The sequence below is a fragment of the Schistocerca serialis genome, chromosome 9 (assembly GCF_023864345.2).
Source record: "Schistocerca serialis cubense isolate TAMUIC-IGC-003099 chromosome 9, iqSchSeri2.2, whole genome shotgun sequence".
NCBI classification, from domain to species: domain Eukaryota; kingdom Metazoa; phylum Arthropoda; class Insecta; order Orthoptera; family Acrididae; genus Schistocerca; species Schistocerca serialis.
Window position 1 is genome coordinate 394082154 of NC_064646.1, and position 25493 is coordinate 394107646.

The 25493-nt window shown below is 43.2% G+C and overlaps 1 protein-coding gene across 1 annotated transcript in view; it reads left to right on the plus strand.

Annotated features, from left to right (window-relative positions):
- Positions 1–19011: 19011 nt before the first annotated feature.
- LOC126419645 (uncharacterized) overlaps positions 19012–25493 on the plus strand; it is a 29929-nt gene continuing 23447 nt past the window's right edge. Inside the window, exon 1 of the mRNA XM_050086834.1 lies at positions 19012–19263. Coding sequence (XP_049942791.1) covers positions 19012–19263 — 252 coding nt within the window. The remainder of the gene's footprint in view (positions 19264–25493) is intronic.

Sequence of the window (25493 nt, forward strand, 5' to 3'; positions counted from 1 at the left end):
ACACTGTTTCGCAATTTGGCGAATAGATAAACCTGCTTGGCCAAGTGTTACAATTGCAGCACATTTTTCTACGGACATCTCCACTAGTGGAGCCATACTAACGATGTGCACACTTCAATGTCACGAAGGAACTGACGTGCAGGAACCACATGCTATGTATCGTAGCAATGCTTGCCGTTCGCTGCGGACATCACTTCACTACAGGGAACAACACAGGTGCACCAAATTCGGCGTCCGTCGGTACATAGGTAAACAAACATATCAGATAGTTACATAACGTTTATGTACACAACATTGTTTGTTGGATACTATTGTATCTCGATGACCACAAAAAAATCATGACATATATACAACTGTTGTACTATAATTTTGCTTCCTCAACCGTACTCACGGTATTAGACTTTATCTACAGAGAACTACGAGGGTAAATCAATTATTATCTGCAAAGTAGTTATAAACTTTTATTGTAAACAAATAGGAAACTTACTAGAACATCATTTTTTGACATAGTCTCCTTGCATTACAACGCATTTGGTCCATCGTTCTACAAGCTTCCTGATGCCCCCATAAAAGAAGGTTCTCGGTTGGGCTACGAGCCAGGAATGCGTCGCTTCTTTCAGTGCTTCGTCCGAGGCAAATCGATGGCCCCTTAATGCCTGTTTGAGTGTACCGAACAAGCGTTTAATCAGAAGGAGCAAGATCGGGACTATATGGAGGATGATCCAGTACTTCAAATTTGAATTTGTGGAGCGTTTCAGCAGTGTGTGGAGCAGTATGCGGACGGGCATTGTCGTGCAACAACACAATACCTTTTGACTGCAATCCTCGGCGTTTGCTTCGAATTACAGGCTTTATCCTGGAAAAAAGCACCTCACTGTAACTTACACTGTTTATTGTTGTGCCCCTTTCTCCATAATGTTCCAGTACTGGAACTTGTGCCTCCCAAAAAACTGTAAGCATCAGTTTTCCTGCGGACGGTTGGGTCTTGAACTATTTCTTGCACGGCGAATTTGGATGTTTCCATTCCATACTCTGCCGTTTACTCTCCGGCTCGTAATGATGGATCCATGTTTTGTCACCAGTAATGATCCTGTCTAAGAAGTTGTCCCCTTCCTTACCATAGCGATCCAAATGTTTTCTGCAGATGTCCAAGGGCGTTTGTTTACACAACTGTGTGAGTTGTTTTTGGACCCATCTTGCACAAACTTTATGAAACCCAAGTCCGTTGTGGATGATTTACTAGGCAGAACTGTGATTAATTTGCAGACGATGTGCCACTTCCTCAATAGTTCATCGTCTGTCTAATAAAATCATTTCACGTGAACGCTCAATGGTTTCTTTATTTGTGGCGGTAAATGGTCGTCCGGCTCCTTCATCGTGAGTAACAGTTGTGCGACTATTTCGAAATTTTCCAATCCATTCGTAGACACTCCGTTGTGGCAAAACACTGTTCCCCTACTTTACCGAAAGTCTTCGATGAATTTCGGACCCTGATACGCCTTCCGACCACAAAAAGTGGATCACTGAACGTTACTCTTCTTTGGTGCAAATAGACAGTGGAGAAGCCATGATTAACAGCACGGCAGCCATAGCGAAACAAACCCAACAGGTTGAAAATTGCAAAGATATAATAACAAATAAACAAACCATGCGTCACCAACCTAAAACGATAGTACTACCAAAATAAACAAAAATATAATTAAATTGCGGATAATAATTGGCTGACCCTCGTAAATTTCATTCTTTGGGTGTATTGAAACTAATTAGCGGTAGTGTAGCTCTGTCGCATAAAACTGAATGAAGAATTTGCAAGCCATCACTGGTCTTACTCGTGCACAGAAGAACAGTAAACTACTGTATATATTCTGATGTGCAGCAAGGATAGGGGTAGTTTTTGTGAAAGTTGTGGACCTATGATGAAAATTTAAATTTCTGTTGTACTGGAATTCGCGGCACAGGCTATTGACTCGATCCCTTTCTGCAATTCTGAAAGAACTTTACGAGCACAAACACAGAAAACATTGCTGACACTATTTCAGCAATGTTCTTTAAAGGTTCGCATCCATATCGAATGCGGAAAAGCGCCTAAACTGCCACCGTGCCAAGCAATTAGCATAATTTCTCGTGAACGACACAGGAAAAAAGTCCCAAGGCAATTAGTCATCGCTAAAGTTACAGTACTTGCCCACGCAACACGCAGTGTTAATCTGCAGTTTACTAGCGCCGCATAGAGTGAATGCTAGAAGTTACGGAGAAATCTGTAATGAATAAAAAGGCTATACCCAAATTCCAGGAGGGGGATTAGTGCTCCTGTTGCCTTCGCTTGCGGACGCCTGTGTCCTCAAGTTTTATCATCTATATAGATCGAAGAAAAGATAACGTATGTTTATAATACTTGTGCATTTAGAGAAATCTTTTGACAGACTTGACTGGAATATGATCTTTGAAATTCTGAAGGTAGCAGGAAGCTTGTACAGAAACCAGACCACAGTTGTACGATTCGATGGGAAGGCTGAGCGACAATGTTGGAGCTGTCCATTATGTTATTCAGTCTACGTATTAAGCAGGAGATGAAGGAAACTAACCACAAATTTCGAAAGAAAATTAAAGTTCTGGTAGAAGAAATAAAAATTTTAACATTTGCCAGTGGCATTGTTATTCCAGCAGAGAATCAAAGAACTTGCAAGAGCAGCTGAACAGAAAGTACAGTGTCTTAAAAAGTGTTTGTAAGATGAACATTAACTACATTGCAAGAAGAGTAATGGGATGTAGTCGAATTAAACCAGGAAATGCTAAGGGAATTAGATTAGTAAATGAGACATTAAAAGTAGTAGATGGATTTTGCTATTTGGGGAGCTTAACAAAGAATGATATATAAAGTACAGACTGGCAATAACAACAAAAACAGTTTTTAAAACATGAAATTCGTTAACATCAGATGTAAATTTAATTCTTCGGAAGTCATTTCAGAAAATGTTTATTGGGACTGCAGCTATTACAAAAGAAAAACATAGATGGTAAAAGTTCAGACGGGAACAGAATGGAGGCTTTTGAAATGTGATGCTACAGAAGAATACTGATGATTAGATGGTTGGATCGCGTAACTAATGAGTAGTAATGAATTTAAAAGCGCAGAAAAGAAATTTAAGTCACAGACTAAGACATCCAACGGCTACAGCCAGACTAGAGGTTTTCCCATCGGGACACGAACTGGTAAAAGCGAGGCCGGAATGTCGGCAAGTGCGCTGGTCACACAGAACAGGAAATCTGTCTGTCTCTGGCAATCAGATGGCCAGGTGCACGCATCAGAGATGTGACTTCTCGAGGATACTAATGAATAGTAGGATATACTAGGGTTGGAACCTAAAGAGTGGTAACTGTTTATTCACAACCGATACAAATGAGTTGCATGTTTGCACCCCTTACTGTCCTTCAAAGTAGTCACCAGCGTTGTGTAGAACCCGTTGCCAGCGATGTGGAAGGCGAAGTATACCGTTAGCAAAGCCTGTTCTGTTGATCGTGCGAATGGAGCGGTCTGAAGTTATGGTGAGTCTCGTGTACGACTGTGATGGTGTTATCCTAACGCATTACATTCCTCCAAGGCAGACCGTCAATGCACGTTGTTACTGTTTGTTTTTGGAGCATCACCTGCGACCAGCTTTGTGAAAGAAGCAGTGACAATTTCTGCGCAATCCATCCATCATTTTGCACGACAATGCGCGGGCGCAAACAGCGCAAGCTATGGTTGCTGTATTCGGTCGATGGGACTGGGAAGTACTATCCCATCCGCCATGCTCCCCGGACTTAAGTCCTTGTGACTTTGATTAGATTCCGAAGGTGAAGGAACCACTTCGTGGCATTCGCTTCAGAACTGTTCCAGTGATTCGACAGGCAGTAGACAGCTCCATTCGCACCATCAACATAAGAGGCTCTGCTAATGGTGCACTACGCCTTCCACATCACTGGCAACGGGCTCAGCACAACGCTGGTGACTACTTTGAAGGACAGTAACAGGTGCAAACATGTAACTCTTTTGTATCGGTTGTGAATAAATATTTGCCACTCTTTAAGTTCCAACCCCCGTAAATTAAATTTTCGCGCTGTGTATATTACTCCCTCGTCTTCGCCAAAGTCAAGACAGCAGAGGAAATGCTGACTCCATTCTGTACTAGGTGACCGGCCGTCAAATGGGAAGTTCGTCCTACGTTAGGAACCGGAGGAATATTCCGACATACTTTCGAGTGTTATCGAGCGTCAGTTAATTCATACTAAAACCTGTTACCTATCATGAAAACTGACATTTTTAAAACAAATACATTAATCAAACATTGCTTTTTCCGAATTTTCTACTACCTGTGGTAGATAGGAATTCCTGTTTCAGATTATTGTTGTGAGAAGCTGTCGATATGAAGGAGACTCATACTTGTTGAAAGTAACTGATCTAGAGACAAAATTTACGCACAGGCATAAAAATGTGTCTCATTTGGAACCTCCTGCGAAACTGTCATTCCAGGACACCTCTTCCGTCTATACTTTTGTGGCCGCTGAAGCGCTTTCCCTATGTCAAAACCTGTAAAGACCTCACCCTGAAAAGGGTTTCAACTATTATCAAAATATTATGTTTTTGTTTTGTTTAATGAGTATATGACATTTTGGCAAGTAATGGAGGGTTTTTCACCAGTCGATAGATGTGAGTGTGATTGTGGTGGCATTAGAGTTACAATTTGTTGTGTACCTCAGAATTACGGAGGATTTTTGAAGATTACAACTTTTGAGGACACACTGACATGTCCATTAAACGAGTCGTTAAGTGTGCCTGCATGCGGAGCTACATCTACATCTGCATATCTACATCTACATCTAGAGGTAAAACCAGTCGTAAATTTGTCAGAGACCACTTGACAGACTATTTTCGTATTTTAATCATGGATCAGTGCCTTGACAAAGCTGTTTGTAAGGAGTAAATCTTAAGTGGCTGGTCGAACCGGAAATGAATGGCGATTGCTAGTCTCAACTCCGCCTTCGTGCTCTTGTTTTTATGTTCTGGTCATTTTATACTGTAAATACACAGGTATTCTTATACCTTCCAAATTAACACTGCACTGTCGCACAGTCCATGCTGCACACAAACAATGAAACGTTCTGGTTGGGAGTGCGCGACGGAGTGAATGCCACGTGAAAAACTGCTGGTGTGACTGACACGGCAGCTGAAATTTCTGCAGATAAATAGGCCGGGCCTCTTTCTGCTACGCACCACCTTGAAGAAGCACCCCACCTGTCCAGTAGCGGCACGAATTCCAGCACTGTGCGGCTACCGTCACTCTCACATTGACGCTGCAATTTCTGTTTCTGCGAGTTTCTTCCAGCTCAAATTCCGCTGGAAAAATTGCACATGTGGCTATAGCCGAATGCAGTAAACGGATTCAAATAGAAGTAAATTGTAATAGTACAGAGTACTAATTTAAAACATAATACATCATTAAAACTAACACATTTATTTCATACTCAGAATTTAAAAGGATTGACGATAGCCATTTCGGACTCTAACAAAGTTAAATGTTTTCTTTTTACGTTACTGTCAAAGAAGACAATGAGTGAGCTAAAATTTAACGAGCTTGAAATTATAATAGCAACCTTTTAACTGTCCAAGTGAACAGTAGGTGGCCTCAAATTTATGACAGCTCGAAATGACATAAAACAATAACTGCAGCCAAAGCAAATCCACAGTAAAATAAATTAACAGTATTAAACAATCATAATACTAATCCATGGCGAAAAGCAGCCTTTAAGATTCAAGCAAATGAAAGAACCAAAGAAACAGTAGTAAAATTAAAAGAGTTTCCACATAAGAAAAACACGTAACTCCTTCTTTAGTCGTGACAAGAAATACTAATTTGGAAAATACACGCAGCCCAAGCTGTCTGAAATGATACCTAATCTTTTGCTATCTGTGCCCAAACATCAAGGTGCAGCTCTAAACTCACCAGTACCACTGAACGCCGGCCATGATTTGAAAACAAAATCCAATGGTGAGATAGGTCACAATACAGCACCAGTATAATCTTTATCAAGCCTCCATACAACAAATGTATGTCCAGGCACACCTGTAGTACAGAGCCAGAAGACTATTAAAAAAGCAGCCACTCCGTCTTCAGGCCACAAGTGGCCCATCGGGACCATGCGACCGCCGTGTCATCCTCAGCTGAGGATGCGAATAGGAGGGGCGTGTGGTCAGCACACCTCTCTCCCGGTCGTTATGATGTTTTCGTTGACTGGAGCCGCAACAGTTTGGTCGAGTAGCTCCTCAATTGGCATCACGAGGCTCAGTGCACCCCGAAAAATGGCAACAGCGCACGGCGGCCTGGATGGTGCCACGTGCCATCCAAGTGCCGGCCACGCCCGACAGCGCTTAAGTTCGGTGATCTGACGGGAACCGGTGCATCCACTGCGTTAAGGCCGTTGCTAGAAGACTATTAGTCAACGTATAATAATTATTCAGTACCAGAATCGATAGAAATTACAGAGTGGGATGGGCAAGTTTCTAGAAAGGCAATTAAAGCATGATAAAAATAATTTAAATAAAGTAGCTTTAAAAATTACTCCTGAACTGGAATCATTACTGTGACAATAGTTCATTAACAAATTGTAAAGTCCAAATTACTAGAAAATTTATCAATTAATATTGGCCTAAGTACAAGCGACACTTCGTGTCAGTTATTAATGACACTTATCAGCAGGTAATATACATAACAGTAGTGCACTTTAAAAATTTGTTGCCTTAGCGACACAATAAAGCGGTGAGAGAAATTTCATAAAGCACCATGAAGAGATTTCTAATCAGAAGATAGGTACTACAAATTGGTTCAAATGCCTCTGAGCACTATGGGACTTAACATCTCAGGTCATCAGTCCCCTAGAATTTAGAACTACTTAAACCTAACTAACCTAAGGACATCACACACATCCACGCCCGAGGCAGGATTCGAACCTGCGACCGTAGCGGTCACGCGGTTCCAGACTGAAGTGCCTAGAACCGCTCGGCCACACCGGCCTGCCGTAGGTGCTCAACACATACATCTCTACTAATAGCATTAGCGCGGCATTTAAATAGCAAAAGGCACGTAAAGGCGTGCCACTTTTAATAGCAAAACTGCTTACGGTTTTCAACCTACTTTCCTTCATCCATTACGCAGGCGGGTGCAAACAAATGCACGCCCAAAGCGTCAGACGTCGCAGTTCGACCACTCAGTTTTTGTGGACACTTGAAGTTCCTGTCAATTTCCGTTTAAAACAGCTTATATGAAGTTCCTACCACTTTAGCAATAGGGATTTTCCCATTCTAGAATTGAGGTCTCCTGTAATGCAGAAATGAGCTGTTTTTATCATTTCATTCAATACCTTCTGGAGTGCGTCAGAGAAATCGGTACATCTACTTTTTCTTCTTCTAGGTTATAAACACCAACAACACTCACATGCTCTATGTCTATTGTTAATCTTACAGTTACGATTCTTTCATAGACATAGGAGTCGCTTACTACTTTTGATTTCCATGACTTGTGCATCCTTATTGCAACGGCTGCAACAGCTCTCCTTTTCTGAGAACTCCACCATATATCTTGGCATAATCTTCAAGTTCTTTTGTATCCTTTGTTTTTGTTATATGACTGCATCACATTTCTATACTTTTAATTCTCGGTTTAACTTTGTTGTGTAAAATGGTTCAAATGGCTCTGAGCACTATGGGACTCAACTGCTGAGGTCATTAGTCCCGTAGAACTTAGAACTAGTTAAACCTAACTAACCTAAGGATATCACACACATCCATGCACGAGGCAGGATTCGAACCCGCGATCGTAGCGGTCTCGCGGTTCCAGACTGCAGCGCCAGAACCGCGCGGCCATTTCGGCCGGCCTTTGTTGTGTAGTCCCCTTACATTCCATGTAGCTATCTTCATTGTTCATTAAATTTAAACTCTAATATTCTTATATTGCCAAGTTCGTTGTCTTTTAAATTCATCCAGAGCTTCTCTGTCTCTGAAGTTAACGAGTAATTGCGGATGACCTCTGTGTAGGCAGAATACGTCATGTGATGAGGCTTCATGACCTTCCCAGTTTTTATCCAAAGTTTTCTTCCTCTTGATGAGTTGGTTTCTCCGCAAGTGCAGAGTCATCTATCATGGATTCAATACCCTTCCTATCGTAGGTAGGGTTGCCTCTTCCGCAAGCTTCACCATTCCAGGGTCCTCTTCTTCTGTCATTGTGCTAAGGTCTTCGTCATAACCCGGATAGTGAGCTCTTACAAGGTGCTAACATTTGGAATCAGGTGAAAAAGTTTTTTTTAATGAAACATGACTTTTTCCCCTCCAAATCCTAGGCTTTGGACCAGCTATAGTGAAGCCGTATGTTGAACATTAGCCACCTAGTACGAGGTGCATTCAAGTTCTAAGGCCTCCGATTTTTTTTCTAATTAACTACTCACCCGAAATCGATGAAACAGGCGTTACTTCTCGACGTAATCGCCCTGCAGACGTACACATTTTTCACAACGCTGTCGCCATGATTCCATGGCAGCGGCGAAGGCTTCTTTAGAAGTCTGTTTTGACCACTGGAAAATCGCTGAGGCAATAGCAGCACGGTTGGTGAATGTGCGGCCACAGAGAGTGTCTTTCATTGTTGGAAAAAGCCAAAAGTCACTAGGAGCCAGGTCAGGTGAGTAGGGAGCATGAGGAATCACTTCAAAGTTGTTATCACGAAGAAACTGTTGCGTAACGTTAGCTCGATGTGCGGGTGCGTTGTCTTGGTGAAACAGCACACGCGCAGCCCTTCCCGGACGTTTTTGTTGCAGTGCAGGAAGGAATTTGTTCTTCAAAACATTTCCGTAGGATGCACCTGTTACCGTAGTGCCCTGTGGAACGCAATGGGTAAGGATTACGCCCTCGCTGTCCCAGAACATGGACACCATCATTTTTTCAGCACTGTCGGTTACCCGAAATTTTTTTGGTGGAGGTGAATCTGTGTGCTTCCATTGAGCTGACTGGCGCTTTGTTTCTGGATTGAAAAATGGCATCCACATCTCATCCATTGTCACAACCAACGAAAAGAAAGTCCCATTCCTGCTGTCGTTGCGCGTCAACATTGCGTGGCAACATGCCACACGGGCAGCCATGTGGTCATGTCGTCAGACCGGCTTGTGCGACCCCGAGGTTGTTTCAGTTTGTTGTCACACGATGTTCTGCCTTCATTAAACTGTCGCACCCATGAACGCACTTTCGACACATCCATAACTCCATCACTACATGTCTCCTTCAACTGTCGACGAATTTCAATTGGTTTCACACCACGCAAACTCAGAAAACGAATGATTGCACGCTGTTCAAGTAAGAAAAACGTCGCCATTTTAAGTATTTAAAACAGTTCTCATTCTCGCCGCTGGCGGTAAAATTCCATCTGCTGTACGGTGCTGCCATCTCTGGGACGTATTGACAATGAACGCGGCCTCATTTTAAAACAATGCGCATGTTTCTATCTCTTTCCAGTCCGGAGAAAAAAAATCGGAGGCCTTAGAACTTGAATGCACCTCGTATAATGTACTGGGGTCTATTAGTCAAAATTAGGTGTGAAGTCTGTAGCAGATAAAGCTGCACAGAACAAAATGGAATGGAGGTAATGTGTTGTATTTATGATGGAGAAGTGGGATCCCAAATCCTGGCTGACATTATGCATGTGTCAGAATGTCAGTGAGCTGACCGAATACTATGGGAACGAAGTTTTTCGCGACGGCTCTTATATGTAAAACATTCTCGGTATTCTTGCCGCGTCAGTTCTGGATAAAATCTCGAGCTTCCGACGATTACCTCCATCGTCATCGTCAGGAGCAACTGACCGTCTTCACTGCTGATGTGGTGGCCTTTTTTATAGCCCGTGGAAGGCTTCTGATTGGTCGGCTTGTGATTGGTAGGCGATTACGTACTGCTGTCGCATACGGTGTCAATGTGCGCGCCGGTGGTCCCACAGTTCGAACGTAAACCTTGGAAGGAACGTCTCTGCTGCTTCTCTGCATCAAGAGCTCGTTTCCATGCACAGTTCAGATGGTATCCGCTATCGCGGTTAAAGTTCTTTTGGCTCATTCTTATTTCAACAGCCTCCTTAATAACAGAATTCCAGTACGTGGAGGCATGGGACAGAATATTTGTTTCATCGAACAATATTTTATGTTTGCTCGTGAGGCTGTGCTCCGCAATTGCCAATTTCTCCAGTTCTCTATTTTTAATATGGCGTTGGTGTTCTGCACAGCGGTCGCAAACGGTACGAATCGTATGACCTATATAATTGCTCCCACACTCACAGGGGATATTATAAACACCGGGGACCCTGAGGCCGAGATTGTCCTTAACAGGGCGCATCATCTCCTTAATTTTCTTAGGAGGACGAAAAATCGGTCTTATACCTCGTCTGGGACTCTTCCTATTTTGCTGGAAATCGCGCCACAAAAACGAAGAACCGCAATCGGTGTTTCATTCTGTGAGTGTGCAGCATTTTCACGTTTCCTTTCTTTGGAGAATGCTGACTTTATATCGCGTGCACCATAGCCATTCTTTCGGAACACGTACTGCAGATGGTTAATTTCGGACCTTAAGTGGTCCTCGTCAGAAACAATTTTTGCTCGATATATCAACGTGTTCAAAACGGCTCTCTTCTGAACAGATGATGGAAACTCTGTGCATTCAGGTATAAATCGGTATGCGTCGGATTCGGTATACAGAGTGGCCGAGACGCCCGTCCGCCTGTGGTTGTACTAAAACGTCTAAGAAAGGCAGTCTTCCTTCCTTCCCATCTCGACAGTGAACTGGTTGTTCGAATGTATACTATTCATATGTTCCATGAATTGTTCGAGAGCTTCTGCGCCATGTGGCCAGATCATAAATGTATCGTCAACGTAACAATAAAATAAGTATGGACGGAGGGGAGCCGAATTAAATGCACGTTCCTCAAAATTCTCCAAAAATAAGTTTGCCAGTGATGGAGACAACGGAGAGCCCGTCGCCATACCGTCCGTCATTTCATAAAATTTGTTACCATACAAGAAGTAGATGGTCGTCATCACGTGTCGGAACAACTTTATAGTTTCAGGAGGAAAAAGATCCGCCAGCATTTTCAAAGTGTCCTCCACAGGAACTTTTGTGAACAGCGATACCACATCCAGGCTGACTAAGATATCATTTGCACCAACTCTGATCTGTTTGATTTTGTCAATGAACATCTGGGAGATTTTGATGTGATGTTCACACCGGCCGACTATAGGAGTCATCAACTTTGTCAGGTATTTGGCCAGCTTATCAGTAGGAGAACCAACTGCACTGACGATAGGTCTCATAGGAACATTATCCTTGTGGATCTTCCGTAGTCCGCACAATCTGGGCGGTCTAGGAGCACGGACTCTGAGATTTTTTGTAACATCGTCTGGCAGCCCGTAATTCTTCAGTAACTTCATGGTTCTTGTGCTGTACGTCAAAGTTGGGTTCCGTTTAAGACATTTATACGTACTGTCCTCCAACAGTGATGTCATTTTACTATGATATTCGGCAGTATTAAGGACCACGGTGTCATTTCCTTTGTCAGCTGGTAATATGACAAGATCTCCATCCTTCCGAAGTAAACGGAGCCCCTTCCTCTCCTCTCTACTGATATTAGACCTGGGAGGCTTAGCTGAGGCCAAAAAGCGACTGGTAACAAGTCTCACTTCGTCGGCGTCGTCCTGTGCAAGATGACGCACCGCCTTTTCTACTCCTCTGGTAAGACCCACGATGGGTATAGTACGTGGTGTAGACGCAAAATTCAAACCTTTATTAAGGGCCGAGATGGCTCGTTTGTCCAGGTTCTTGCCCGACAGGTTGACGACAGTGCGTGCTGTTTCGTACGATGACCCTGTTCTTTGCATAGCTGCTAGACGCTCAAATTTCTTTATTTGTCTAGCCGATGTATTGCTAAGATGAGCTCTTTGATGAGCCGCCGTCGTCATATAGACCCACTCCCAGTCAAACGGCGAGACAACTGTAGATAACAAAAGATGGCAACTATATAAACTTCGTGCGTTAAGATCCAGTTCGTACTTTGTGTGTCGTAACCTTTCTTTGACTATCGCCCGGCTTGTGCTCTGTAATATATTCTTCATTCCAAACGACTTGATATGGTGTTTAACCACAGAAAACTTAGGCACAATCTCCTTATCGCGACAGCGCTGCACAAATGCCAAATTACTCCGCAACTGTGCATATTTGACCCGCATCTTCTCCAGTTGACGAACCTGGCGTGCGATGTCCTCCCTGTAGAGGAAAGTAATATTGGAACGAAGTTTTTCGCGACGGCTCTTATATGTAAAACATTCTCGGTATTCTTGCCGCATCAGTTCTGGACAAAATCTCGAGCTTTCGATGATTACCTCCATCGTCATCGTCAGGAGCACCTGACTGTCTTTGCTGCTGCAGTGGTAGCCTTTTTTTTTTAGCCGGTAGACGGCTTCTGATTGGTCGGCTTATGATTGGTCGGCGATTACGTACTGCTGTCGCAGAAGGTGTTAAGTGGCTTACAATCATGATACCATAAGAAAGACAGCTTGGTCGTTAAGTACACACCAACAAATATCTTTGCAGTCTCTTCAATTTGCTCGTGGGAATTTAACCATACATAGCAATAATCTCCTAAATGGATTTTATAGCTAATTGTTGAAGAAGTTTCACACGACCTCAGACATGTATATCACTTATGAAATGGGTCCACAAAAGTTTCATCTTTTGTTGTAAAAGCATCCACGATGTATTTGATTGAAGTGTCATGTTTCTTTTTTTCCAGTGCCTGAGAAGGAAAACGTCTGTGAAATAACTGATGCACCCAGTTTGTGGGTGCAGTTTAGATTAGGGAAACACTCCTCAACTCTACAATAGCATGAGATTACTGTGGAGCAAAGGCTTTGAGATAAGGTAGTATAATCTTAGAAAGAATACAACACCCAAATTGAAAAGGAAATGAATTCCAAGTTTGTAAAGTGTCATGCTCCAAGAACAATGAAAGAGAGCGTTTGCAAAGGAGACTCCTCACGAAAGATTCGTACGTCCCATTCTTGAAAGACTCTCAACCATATGGGACCGGGATCATATAGAAACATAAGATACAGACTTAGCGATAGAAATGGCTCATCCAGTTTAACGAGGAATCCACATTGTGTTACGAATTGACTCTTTCGCATTAACAAATCGTTGCCTGATTTGAAAGAAACTGTAATTGAAAATAAAAATTATAGCATCCATGCACAATTGAATCCATGACATGCAGATTAGTTATGCAATATGTACTGACTGAGATACTGAACCCAACAGGTACGTTCACTTAAACATGATGCATACAGTCCTTTACTAGTGAGGAACTTTATCTCTTTCTACACTGACAGAAAAGGAAAATGCAACACCCTCATGGGATGTCTTGTGCAGCAGGACACAACATGTGCATACTCTCAGATTATAATGCCAGTGTTTCATTTGTCATGGTCATCGATGATTAGATGGTGTTCAGGATGTTTTTTTTTCTATTTATTGCCAAATTATAGACCTGTTACCTGATGTTTAAAACAGGTCGTGCATCTTACAATTTTCGTTTTTCAAAACAACAATAATTTAAGGTTGAAATATAAATAAAATTTTGTTGTTTGTGTTCATGATGCCTGACTGTGCGCTCATTCTTTTGGCTTTGCAGGCAGTTTGGAAGTAATCATTGTTTGCAACATTCAGTCCAGAGTACAACCATGGCCCAACGACGAGCACGTACTCTGTTGAACAACTTCAGTCATTTGAATGGGTTCGCATTGTGGGCCTGCACGACGCTGAATAGATGTATCGAAGGAACGCTACATGTGTTGGGCACAATTTATTGCTGGTGCGTCGCTTCTTTTAGCAGTAGTTTTATAACATTCCTACACCTGAAGACTAGTTTCTTAATGTCCATGTAATACAGATTCGTGTCAAATTCGACGCACTGTGCGAGCAGTGGGAGCCGACCGAACATCTTTTAGAGAAGATATCTGGCCACATGTTGCACTTGCTGTGTCATCAATGATCATTGGGAACCGTTTGTTTGCAGCGCGTCTACGATCATGTGTGCGCCTAGCCAGGCTTCCACCGAGACCATGACACCAAGTGCAGCTCTATTCTTGTGAAAAAGTCGACTGGAATGGCGCTCGGCGCTCCGTTACTTTCAGTGACGAAAGTAGGTTCTGTCTGTATGCGAGTGGCGTGTGTACACGTTTATGCTGCAGATCTGGTAAGCAGTCTATTCTCAGTGCGTTCACTCATGAGACACAGATCCCACTCAAGGCTTGATGGTATATGGAGCCATTAGTTACACCTCACGGTCACGTTTGGGATTCTGAAGCGAAAAGTAACTGGTGCCCACTGCAGTGTACTAGTCGTTATCCTCATGTCATTACCATTCCTTTGTCAGAAAGGTGATGTGCTTTTTCAGCAGAACAATGCTCATCCACAATACGCTCCGCACTGAGAACAATAACTTTCCTGGCCAGCAAGATCACCAGATTTCTCGACATTCGAGGCATGATGAAGTGGGAACTTACTCGTTGGCTGGAGCCTCCTGGAACCAATGGTGAATTGCAACAAAAGGTGGAAGATGCCTGATATAATCTGTCACATGATGGAATTCGGCACCTTTATGAACGTTTGCATGCGAGAATACACGCCTGCTTTGCCGACAGAGGGGATATAGTATGTATTGATGGGACTGTCTTGGTACCCTTTACTGTGATGTGTGTGTTTCAATGGGTCTGAACTTCTCATATACTCCTACAGTCATGAACTATCTCTCACCTCACTTTGCAATAAAATGACCTTGTCTGTAAGAATGCCGTATTTTTCGTTTTCCAACAGTCGTATAAAATTGAAGATCAAGAATGAAATTGGTTTGTTCTAAGTTACGAAGCGTGAAAAGGCAGTAATAATTTCCAAAATTGCAGAAAGCGTCGCTTGAAGATACAGGGTGACACACGGGAGATGGACGGTTTCTAATGAAATAATACTCAGCCAAATTTAAAATTAATGCATGTTTATCTACATAAAATCAAAGTTCATTATTTGTCATTTTATTTAACAATGTTATTTGTGAAAAATAATGTCGTCAAGGTGATGTCCATCATTTCAAATGCAGGACTCAAGTCTCTTCTCAAAATCCTCCATCACACGGATTAAAATCTCTGCGGGGATGGTAGCAATTTCTTGAATGATTGCATTCTTCAATTCGTCCAGATTTCGTGGTTTGTGGTTATAGACACAGTTCTTAAGGTACCCCCACAAAAAAAGTCACACACTGACAAGTCGTGAGACATGGGAGGCCAAGGAACATTGCCGAAACGTGGGATAATCCGACCAGGAAACATGCGTCTAAGAACTGTCATTGAAGTGCTTGCGGTGTGCGATGTTGCCCCATCCTGCTGGAACCAAACGCGTTTTAAAGGGATTCGTTGTCTTCTTAGTTCTGGTTTCAAGAATGTTTCAAGCATACGAATGTAACGAACCGAATTAATAGTAACTATGGCCCCGTTCTCTTAAAAAAAAAATAGGGTCCAATAATGCCACCAGAGCCAAGATCACACCAGAATGTTACTTTTTCTGAGTGTAGAGGACACTGGTGGATAAGGTGTGGATGCTCTGGAGCCCAGTAACGTAGGTTTTGCTTATTCACGGTCCTGTTTAAATGAAAATGAGCTTCATCGCTCAACAATAAAATTTCATTTTCATTTGATCCCAAAATCACTTGCATTCTGTAAGCGAAGTCTTCTCGTACAGCAGAATCAGTTACCTTAAGTTGTTGGACAATGAGCATTTTGCTGGGATGGAATTTTAATTCTTTATGCAAAATTCGTCTAAGCGATTCACGATTGATTCTTAACTCAATAGCATGACGTCTAGCAGACCGTCCTGGGCTTCTGACTGTCCGCTTGCCTTACCCTTTCAACATTTTCTCGTGTCTTTACTCTGCGTCTCGGGTCAGGATACTTCTAATCCAGTATGTTTCCAGTTGATCTGAAGTTTTTCACCCATCTGAGGATTGTGTTACGGCTCGAAACAGCTCCATTCGACCGACATTAAACAGCGCACGAAACAATCGCTGCGTAACAATAACAGACTCACCACTTTTCACGAAACTGTCATGGACAAACACTCGACGTTGCAAGTCCCACTGCTCCATAGTGACTGAGTAAATGAAATGGCGTCTTGTGTGGATCAGAACTATCCCCACCACGACCACCTCCCACCACCGCGCCCTCAGTACTACGCAGTTCAAAACCGTTCGTCTCCCGTAAGTCACCCAGTATAATGAAATGCCGGCTTACTTCATCTGCAAGCATGCCTACCACCGCTGCATACTGCAATACCCTGATTACAAACATCTTTCCCTTCCTTGACGTGCTGGTTAGGAGGAAGGATGATGGATCATTGGGACATGCAGTCTACAGGAAATGTACTCACAGCGACTTGTACTTACAGGCTAATAGTTGTCACCATCCGGCTCAGCGTGAAGGGGTACTTCGTACCTTGGTACACAGGGCACATGTCGTATCTGACGCTGAGACTTTGCCAGCTGAGCTGTTCCATCTTGAAGTTACATTTCGTCAAAATGGTTATAGTGATAGACGGATTGAACGTGCGTTGCGCTATCGACCAACTGTACTTTGGGTGATTGATGATAATTCTGAGTCAACACCTATGTCTACTGCCTTTTCGCCTTACGTAGGAAACACGTCCAACAAGATCGGTCGTATTTTACGGAGATACGATGTGAAATGTGTTTTCCGACCGCCATCTAAAATTACAGCACTTTTGAGTTCCGATAAGGATGATCTTGGACTACGTAAGGCTGGTGTCTCGTATTCCTTGTAGCTGCGGCATGGCATATATTGGTCAAACTATCAGGACCGTGGAGGACCGATGTACTGAGCATGAACGGCACACACGATTACAGCAGCCAAATAGATCTGCTATTGCCGAACATTGTTTGGATACTGGTCACCCCATGTTATACAGGGCGTTTCAAAAAGAAAGAGCAGATTTCAAACATTTATTTCTCAAAAACTACAAATGATAGAAACACAATTCAAACGTTTCTTGTCAGAGAAAGGTTCAAAGTTTTTCAATGGTCCGCGCAGAAGTTCCATGCAAATCCGCAGTGGCGCTGGCGTTTGTTTGTAGGAAAATGGCGACGACACCACAGGAACGATCATTTTGTGTGCTGCAATTTGCAAAGTTAGAGTCCATTGTTGGTGTGCAACGTGCATTCCGCCGTCAATTCAACAAACAGCCGCCTCGTCATAAGCAAATTTATGAGTGGCATCACAGATTCGTAGAAGATGGTTGCATCTGCAAGCGAAAAAGCACGGGTCGTCCACGCACATCGGATGAAAATGTCGAGCGTGTCCGTGCAGCTTACGAAAGGAGCCCTAGAAAATCCACGACACGGGCAAGTCACGAACTAAACATGTCTAAAACAACGGTATGGCGCGTTCTGAGTAAGCGTCTGCACATGAAGCCGTACAAACTGCAGTTATTGCAAGCATTGCGTCCTGACGACCACAACAAAAGGTTCGAATTTTCAACTGCAATTCTACAGGACATGGAAGAGGACAATTTTGCCGAACGATTAATTTTTTCAGATGAATCAACGTTTCACATTTCTGGTAAAGTTAATCGGCATAACGTACGAATTTGGGCGAGTGAAACTCCGAGGGACGTTATTCAACATGAAAGAGACTCACCAAAGGTTAACGTCTTTTGTGCAATTTCGGTAAACAAAGTTTATGGACCTTTCTTTTTCATGGAGAAAACTATCACAGGAACCATTTACCTGGACATGTTAGAAAACTGGCTATTTCCTCAACTTCAGGAAGATTCAAATCACTTCATCTTCATGCAAGATGGCGCCCCACCACACTTCTCTGAACCTGTACGACGGTACCTAAATAACACCATTCCAGGACGGTGGATTGGAAGAGCAGGAGCACAAGATCAATGTCATCGTCTGTGGCCTCCCAGGTCACCAGACCTTACTCCCTGCGATTTTTATTTGTGGGGGTACATAAAGGACTGTGTTTATGTCCCACCTATGCCCGCTACTCTTCAAGAGGTACGACATCGAATTGTTGCGGCCGTGAATTCGGTAACTAAAGACCAGTTGCGTCGTGTGTGGCAAGAAATGAGATACCGGTTTGATATTTGTCGTGTAACAAATGGTGCTCATATTGAGGTACAGTTTTGATATTTGTTGTGTAACATTTGGTACTCATATTGAGTGAAGGACCGTTGGAATTGTGTTTCTATCATTTGTAGTTTTTGAGAAATAAATGTTTGAAATCTGCTCTTTCTTTTTGAAACGCCCTGTATAATAACACCGAGATATTGGCATGCACGTCCAGCTATTGGCACAGTGTTATTATGGAGGCAGTTGAGATTAAATTAGCGAGCAACCTCGTTAACAGGGATGGAGGTTTCTGTCTAAACTCTGTTCGGAATCCGGCTCTCTCCCTTGTCAAAAAACAAAGGGACGGAGTCAATGCTACCTCGCCTGCGAATTCATAGTCTCACTATCGATAGCTCTGACTTTGGTCATCTTTGGTGGCACTAGTGTTCAGTGTGTGTGTTATCTTTCCTGCGTCAGTTCGAGAACCGAGGTTTTAAATTTGCATGTACGCCGCCTGTCCATTGCAATTTGCCTTGAAAATGGCGGGGTGTTCTCCCGCCGAAATATCGGCGGTCGCTGAAAGTGTTACCTGGCTGAATTCCCGTAAGTTATTTGAAAGTTGTATACGCCAGGAGAAACTCAGGTCTAACATCTCTTGTTGCCTTCAGTAGTGCAGGGTCCATGGCTAGCCTCTCCAGAAGAGAAGCCTTTGTCGTGAACACCCACAGAGTTGACCTCTGGTCTCCAATAATACAACACGTGCGTTTTGTTGGCAGAGATGGCAGCGACAGAGCCGCAGCTGGTGTGGCCGCTGCCCCACGTGGTGAGGGGTCTCGGCATCCTGGGGCTGTGGGTTCCGCCCCCGGGCCGCAGATGGCGCCACCTGCTGCTGCTCGCCTTCGTCATGGTCTCACACGTCTGCCTTCTGCTCACCGTCAACGCCAGCATCATCATGGACACGCCGACCGACCTTCCACGACTATCATTCATTGCCTACAACTGCTTGACTTACATAGGTCTAGCTTCAAAGGTAGGTACGATAATCGGAAAGATGAGAAACTGCCTTACAACAAGCAGACTGGCATCTAATTCGATAAAAAAGATTCGGTGCACACACTTTCTGTTATATCCTAGCCAGTAATGCCACCCGAGCCCGCTGCCAAAAGGTTGGCAGCATCAAAGTCCGGACGCCGTCCGCATAAGCAGCGCCAGCGAGACAGGAAATCGCCGCAAGTCTGCGCGCGCCACCGCTGGCTTCTGCTTTCTTAAGCACTGGAGTCGCGAGCGCTAGGACAGTTCTGTATTCGCCGCTCAGTTGTATACCCGCCACCGAATTGTGTACTTGCTAGTCAGTTGTGTGTTCATCGCAGCAGAGTTGTTGTTTGTCGTCAGCCGACGCTGACCTAGCCGCTCCGACTCGAACTAGACAGATTTCTGTAGACACGGAGTTCACTACTGTGTTGCTGTATCTTCGTTAATAAAGATAAGTACCGACTTTTATTTAATCAGAGTGTTTGGGTTTTCCTCTTTCTGTTCACTGTTCCAGCGGACCGGTCGGCCCGCTACTAAAAGTGTGGCGGTGACTTCGTAAGCCGTTTCTACAGCGAATTGCTTGTCGCTACGAACGCCGCCACAAAACTTTCGTGTACTGTAGTGCTGCTGCAGCAGTGTTTCAGTTATCACAACTTAATTGTAAATAAACCAAGTCCACAACATTTTCCTCCTATATCTCAGATTAAAACAGTTAATTTCATAATTTTTTCGTACTCCTAGATCACAGTCATGAAATAATGTTCGAATGATATTTCCACCATTTGACTGTCAAAAACTTCTTTATTGGAGAAAAGAGACCCACTTGCATGAATATCAAGAGCTCAGATGGAAGCCCAGTTCCAAGCAAAGAAGGGAAAGCAGAAAGGTGGAAGGAGTATATAGAGGGTCTATACAAAGGCGATGTTCTTGATGACAGTATTATGGAAATGGAAGAGAATGTAGACGAAGATGAAATTGGAGATATGATACTGCGTGAAGAGTTTGACAGAGCACTGAAATACCTAAGTCGAAACAAGGCCACGGGAGTAGACAACATTCCATTAGAACTACTGACAGCCTTGGGAGAGCCAGGCCTAACAAAACTCTACCATCTAGTGAGCGAGATGTATGAGACAGGCGAAATACCCTCAGACTTCAAGAAGAATATAATAATCCCAGTCCCAAAGAAAACAGGTGTTGACAGATGTGAAAATTACCGAACTATCAGTTTAATAAGCCACGGCTGCAAAATACTAACACGAATTCGTTACAGACGAATGGAAAAACTGGTAGAAACCGACCTCGGGGATGATCAGTTTGGATTCCGTAGAAATGTTGTAACACGTGAGGCAGTATTGACCCTACGATTTATCTTAGAAAGTAGATTAAGGAAAGACAAACCTACGTATCTAGCATTTGTAGACTTAGAGAAAGGTTTTGACAATGTTGACTGGAATACTCTCTTTCAGATTATGTAGGAGGCAGGGGTAAAATACAGGGATCGAAAGACTATTTACAGTTTGTACAGAAACCAGATTGCAGTTATAAGAGTCGAGGGACATGAAAGGGAAGCAGTGATTGGGAACGGAGTGAGACGGGGTTGTAGCCTATCCCCGATGTTATTCAATCTGTATATTAAGCAAGCAGTAAAGGAAACAAAAGAAAAATTCGGGGTAGGAATTAAAATCCATGGAGAAGAAATAAAAACTTTGAGGTTCGCCGATGACATTGTAATTCCGTCAGAGACAGTAAAGAATTTGGAAGAGCCGTTGATCGGAATGGACATTGTCTTGAAAGGAGGATAGAAGATTAACATCAACAAAAGCAAAACGAGGATAATGGAATGTAGTCGAATTAAATCGGTTGATGCTGCGGGAATTAGATTAGGAAATGAGACGCTTATATCAGTCGATGAGTTTTGCTATTTGGGGAGCAAAATAACTGATGATGGTCGAAGTAGAGAGGATATAAAATGTAGACTGGCAATGGCGAGGAAACTGTTTCTGAAGAAGAGAAATTTGTTAACATCGAGTATAGATTTAAGTGTCAGGAAGTCGTTTCTGAAAGTATTTGTATGGAGTGTAGCCATGTATGGGAGGAAACGTGGACGATAAATAGTATAGACAACAGGAGAATAGAAGCTTTCGAAATGTGGTGCTACAGAAGAATGCTGAAGATTAGATGGATAGATCACGTAACTAACGAGGAGATATTGAATGGAATTAGAGAGAAGGGATATTTGTGGCACAACTTGTCTAGAAGAAGGAATAGGTTGGTAGGGCATATTCTGAGGCACAAAGAGATCACTAATCCAGTATTGGGGGGCAGCGTAGAGGGTAAAAATTGTTGAGGGAGACCAGGAGATGAATACACTAAACAGATTCAGAAGGATGTAGGTCGCAGTAGGTACTGGGAGATGAAGAAGCTTGCAAAGGATAGAGAAGTATGGAGAGCTGCATCAAACCAGTCTCTGGACTGAAGACCACAACAACAACATGATGATTTCGGCCTTAAGCCATTATTATGTACAACAATGTTGGATGTAATTACACTTTGTTAAGTGAAGTTATCGTCAAGGTCTACTGAACTTGATGTCCCGGCGTGTAGATAAGTACAAAGTCACCGACATATATGGCAGACAAATAACAAACATGTTTCCAGCCATAAAACAATTGAGCCACAGAAGGAACGTTGCTCATACAACATAATTCCGTCTTTATACGTAATTTCACGTAAGTTGCTGAGTTGTAGAGTATCTGTATGATTATTATGCAATTTAACTTAAATGCATGGAAAACTATCAACCCATTTTCAGACTGTTTCTCTGCAGCTCTACTCTCGGATAGCACGCGGGAAACAATTATCACCTAAATCATTCCGTGCGAACTTCCGAATCTCTTATCCTACCACAATAGCCGTTTCTTCCTGTGAAGGAAGGAGTCAAAAGATTATTTTGACTTCTGGAGGAGAAATCTGGTGGCTGTTATTTCATGAAGAAATATCTCAGCAACAGTAAACGCCATTTTTTAAGCTATTGACTTCCCAACTCGCTTTTATTTCCGTGGCAGTCTCTCCTCTTTTTCACCATATCGCATAAGAAGCTGCCCTTCTTGAGTTTTGCGATGTCCTCCATCAATTCTATCTGGTAACTGTTCGCTGCCGTGTGTCAATATTGCAAAAGAGAACGGACAAGCGTAGGTCAATAAACCGTTTGGCTTGACTTCCACACATTTTCTGCGTGATGTAAAATTTAAATTATTCATAACTCTGATCCACCGATATTTGGATCAACGGACAACCTTTAAGTTTGTGTTATTTATCGTGTAAGGAAAATGTAGCGCAATTTTTTACTTGAAATTAATCGTAAAACATGCTAGATCGCAAAGACACGTTTATTATATGGTGACTGGGTTCGAGCACCACATGATTATCTTCAGACCTTCAACACCATACTGATGGACAATGGCTGTAGACGGAGCAGGAATCGCTGAATGACGATAGTCTGCAGTTGAGTATCATCATTCAACGGTTTCTGCTCCGTTTATAGCCATTGTCCATCAGTATGGTGTTGAAGGTCTGTAAATGATCATGTGGTGACCTAAATCGGTTATCTTGTAATAAGAGTGGCTTTGCGATCTAGGCTGTTTTACAATAAATATCAAATATTCTATTTTGATAGCTGATTTCCTCCAGCAATATTTTCAAAAAATTTTGCTAGTCATATGGATGACCCCAAACTTTTTATTGTTCATGGTCAATTGCCACTTCTCGCACCCTGCAGATATCTTCTCTAAACCATTTTCTAATTCGTCTGATCTTGATATGAGTTCAGTAGACAGTAGTGGTACTAGTATTCAGATTAACTCTTAAATTATTTAAATAGATTACGAACAGCAGGTGGCCATAGCAATTGTTTAGGAAAACCCCAATATCCTCACTAAGTGACTTTCCGTTCGTCACAACGAACGGTGACTTTTCTTATAAGTAATCTCGCATCCAATGGCAGAGCAGAGTCGGTACGCCACAGGTACACAGTTTCATTGGATGTCGCCTATGAAGATCAGTATCAAATGCCTTTTGAAAGTAAAGGAAATGTGGAATCTACTTGAGAGACCTAGTCGATAACATACGTTACTTCATGTGAAGTAAGGGTCAACTGCGTTTCACAATGTCAATATTTTTGGAATCTGTGTAGGTTATGTGCCTAGGGATCGTTTTCTTCGAGGTATTTTACAATGATGGAACCCAGCATCATTTCTTCCACAATCCTCCTACCAAGCCGATATCAATTATGTAGAGGTAGACTTGAGCAGATTTCTCTGTTTCCATTGTTGTACGAGGGGCCTTCACTAAGTAATACATTTTTTCTGAGAGTTAGTTGGTTTTATACGGGATTCTAGTACACCATATTCTTTCTTCCCTACTCTTTTGGCACAAAACGGTGTTTTTAAACATAATCTCAGTTTACCGCGACTGGGGGAGTCTGTATGACGGCATGGTACCACTCTACTGGTCGTAGTAGCAGCCAACGTCGCGGGGAGAGCATCTTTCGTTGGGCAAAACACATGGAAGCCGGAAGGTGCCAGATTCAGGCTGTAGGGTGGATGAGAAAGAACAGTTCGATAAAGTTTTGTGAGCTCCTCTCGTGTGCACAGAAATGTGTGAAGGCTTGTGTTGTCATAGAGGAGGAGAAGTTCTTATACATATTTGTGGTGACTAACAAGCTGAAATCGTTTCTTCAACTTCCGGGGGTAGTACAGTAAAGTTCAAAAAAGTGTTCAAATGTGTGTGAAATCTTATGGGACTTAAATTCTAAGGTCATCAGTCCCTAAGCTTACACACTACTTGACCTAAATTATTCTAACGACAAACACACACACTCATGCCCACAGTAAAGTTCAGAGTTGGTGCTTGCGCCATGAGGGAAGACATCAGGCAGAACAACCCCTACAGGGTCCCAGAAGGCCGTTGCCGTCAATTTAAGGATGCGGCTTTGAACTTCTTCTTCAAAGGAGAGGTTGCGTGGCGCCATTCCATAGATTGCCGTTTTATGTAAGGTTGAAGTGATGAACCAATGTTTCGTCGCCTATGACGACTTCCGGCAGAAAATTGTCTCTATCAGCCTCCTAACGAGCAAGCTATTGTCGTGAGCATCTATGCAAAGTGGTAGGAGGACGGCGAAAATACGAGCAGCCGACAGTATGTTCGATGTGCACACGCCTCATCACAGAATGCAGTGGTCGGAGGCTTGCCCGCCCTGTAAACCGGGGCAGGCGGAGATCTGTGGCAGATCTGACGACAGAGCGTAATGTTGGTGGAAGCTTTTCGGAGCACACCGTTCGATGGACATTGTCGAACACTGGGTTCCACAGTAGACGACCTCTACTCGTTTCCATGTTGACCCAACGACATCGCCAGTTATAATTATATTGGACACCGAATGACTGAGACTGGACCGCGTACGAATGGAATCGTATTTCTGTTCGGATGAATTAAGTCCATTGTTACATTGGATTGTTGGTTGTGTCTGGATATACTGTCATCCAAGTGACTGAATGCTCTGAACAGACATCACGCCGGACGCAGTGTTACGCTATGGAGGATATTCAACTCGGCTTCCATGGAACCTGCAGTAGTAATCGAAGACAGGATGACAACTGAGGAATACGTGAACGTTGTTACGGACCAAGCACGTCCCTTCATGCTTGATGTGTTCTCGACAGCGATGGTATCAAGCAATAGGATAACTGTAAATGGGACGCTGTCAAAATCGTGGTATGGTGGTTTGAGAAGCATGATAGTCAACTAATGTTGACGTCGTGGCAGCCGGCCGGTGTGGCCGAGCGGTTCTAGGCGCTTCAGTCTGGAACCGCGCGACCGCTTCGGTCGCAGGTTCGAATCCTGCCTCGGGCATGGATGTGTGTGCTGTCCTTAGGTTAGTTAGGTTTATGTACTTCTAAGTTCTAGGGGACTGATGGCCTCAGATGTTAAGTCCCATAGTGCTCAGAGCCATTTGAACCATTTTTGACACGTGGCCACCAAATGCTCCTGATATGAGAACGATGGAACATATCTGGGACATTATAGGGCACCAGATCCAAACCTACAAACCATCGGCCAGTACTTTACGGGAACCGCATGACAAGTGCATAGATATGCGGTGCTACATATATCCGTCCTCGACTTGTCGCATGCATGCCAATCACAATCGTTCCTGTATTGCTTCGA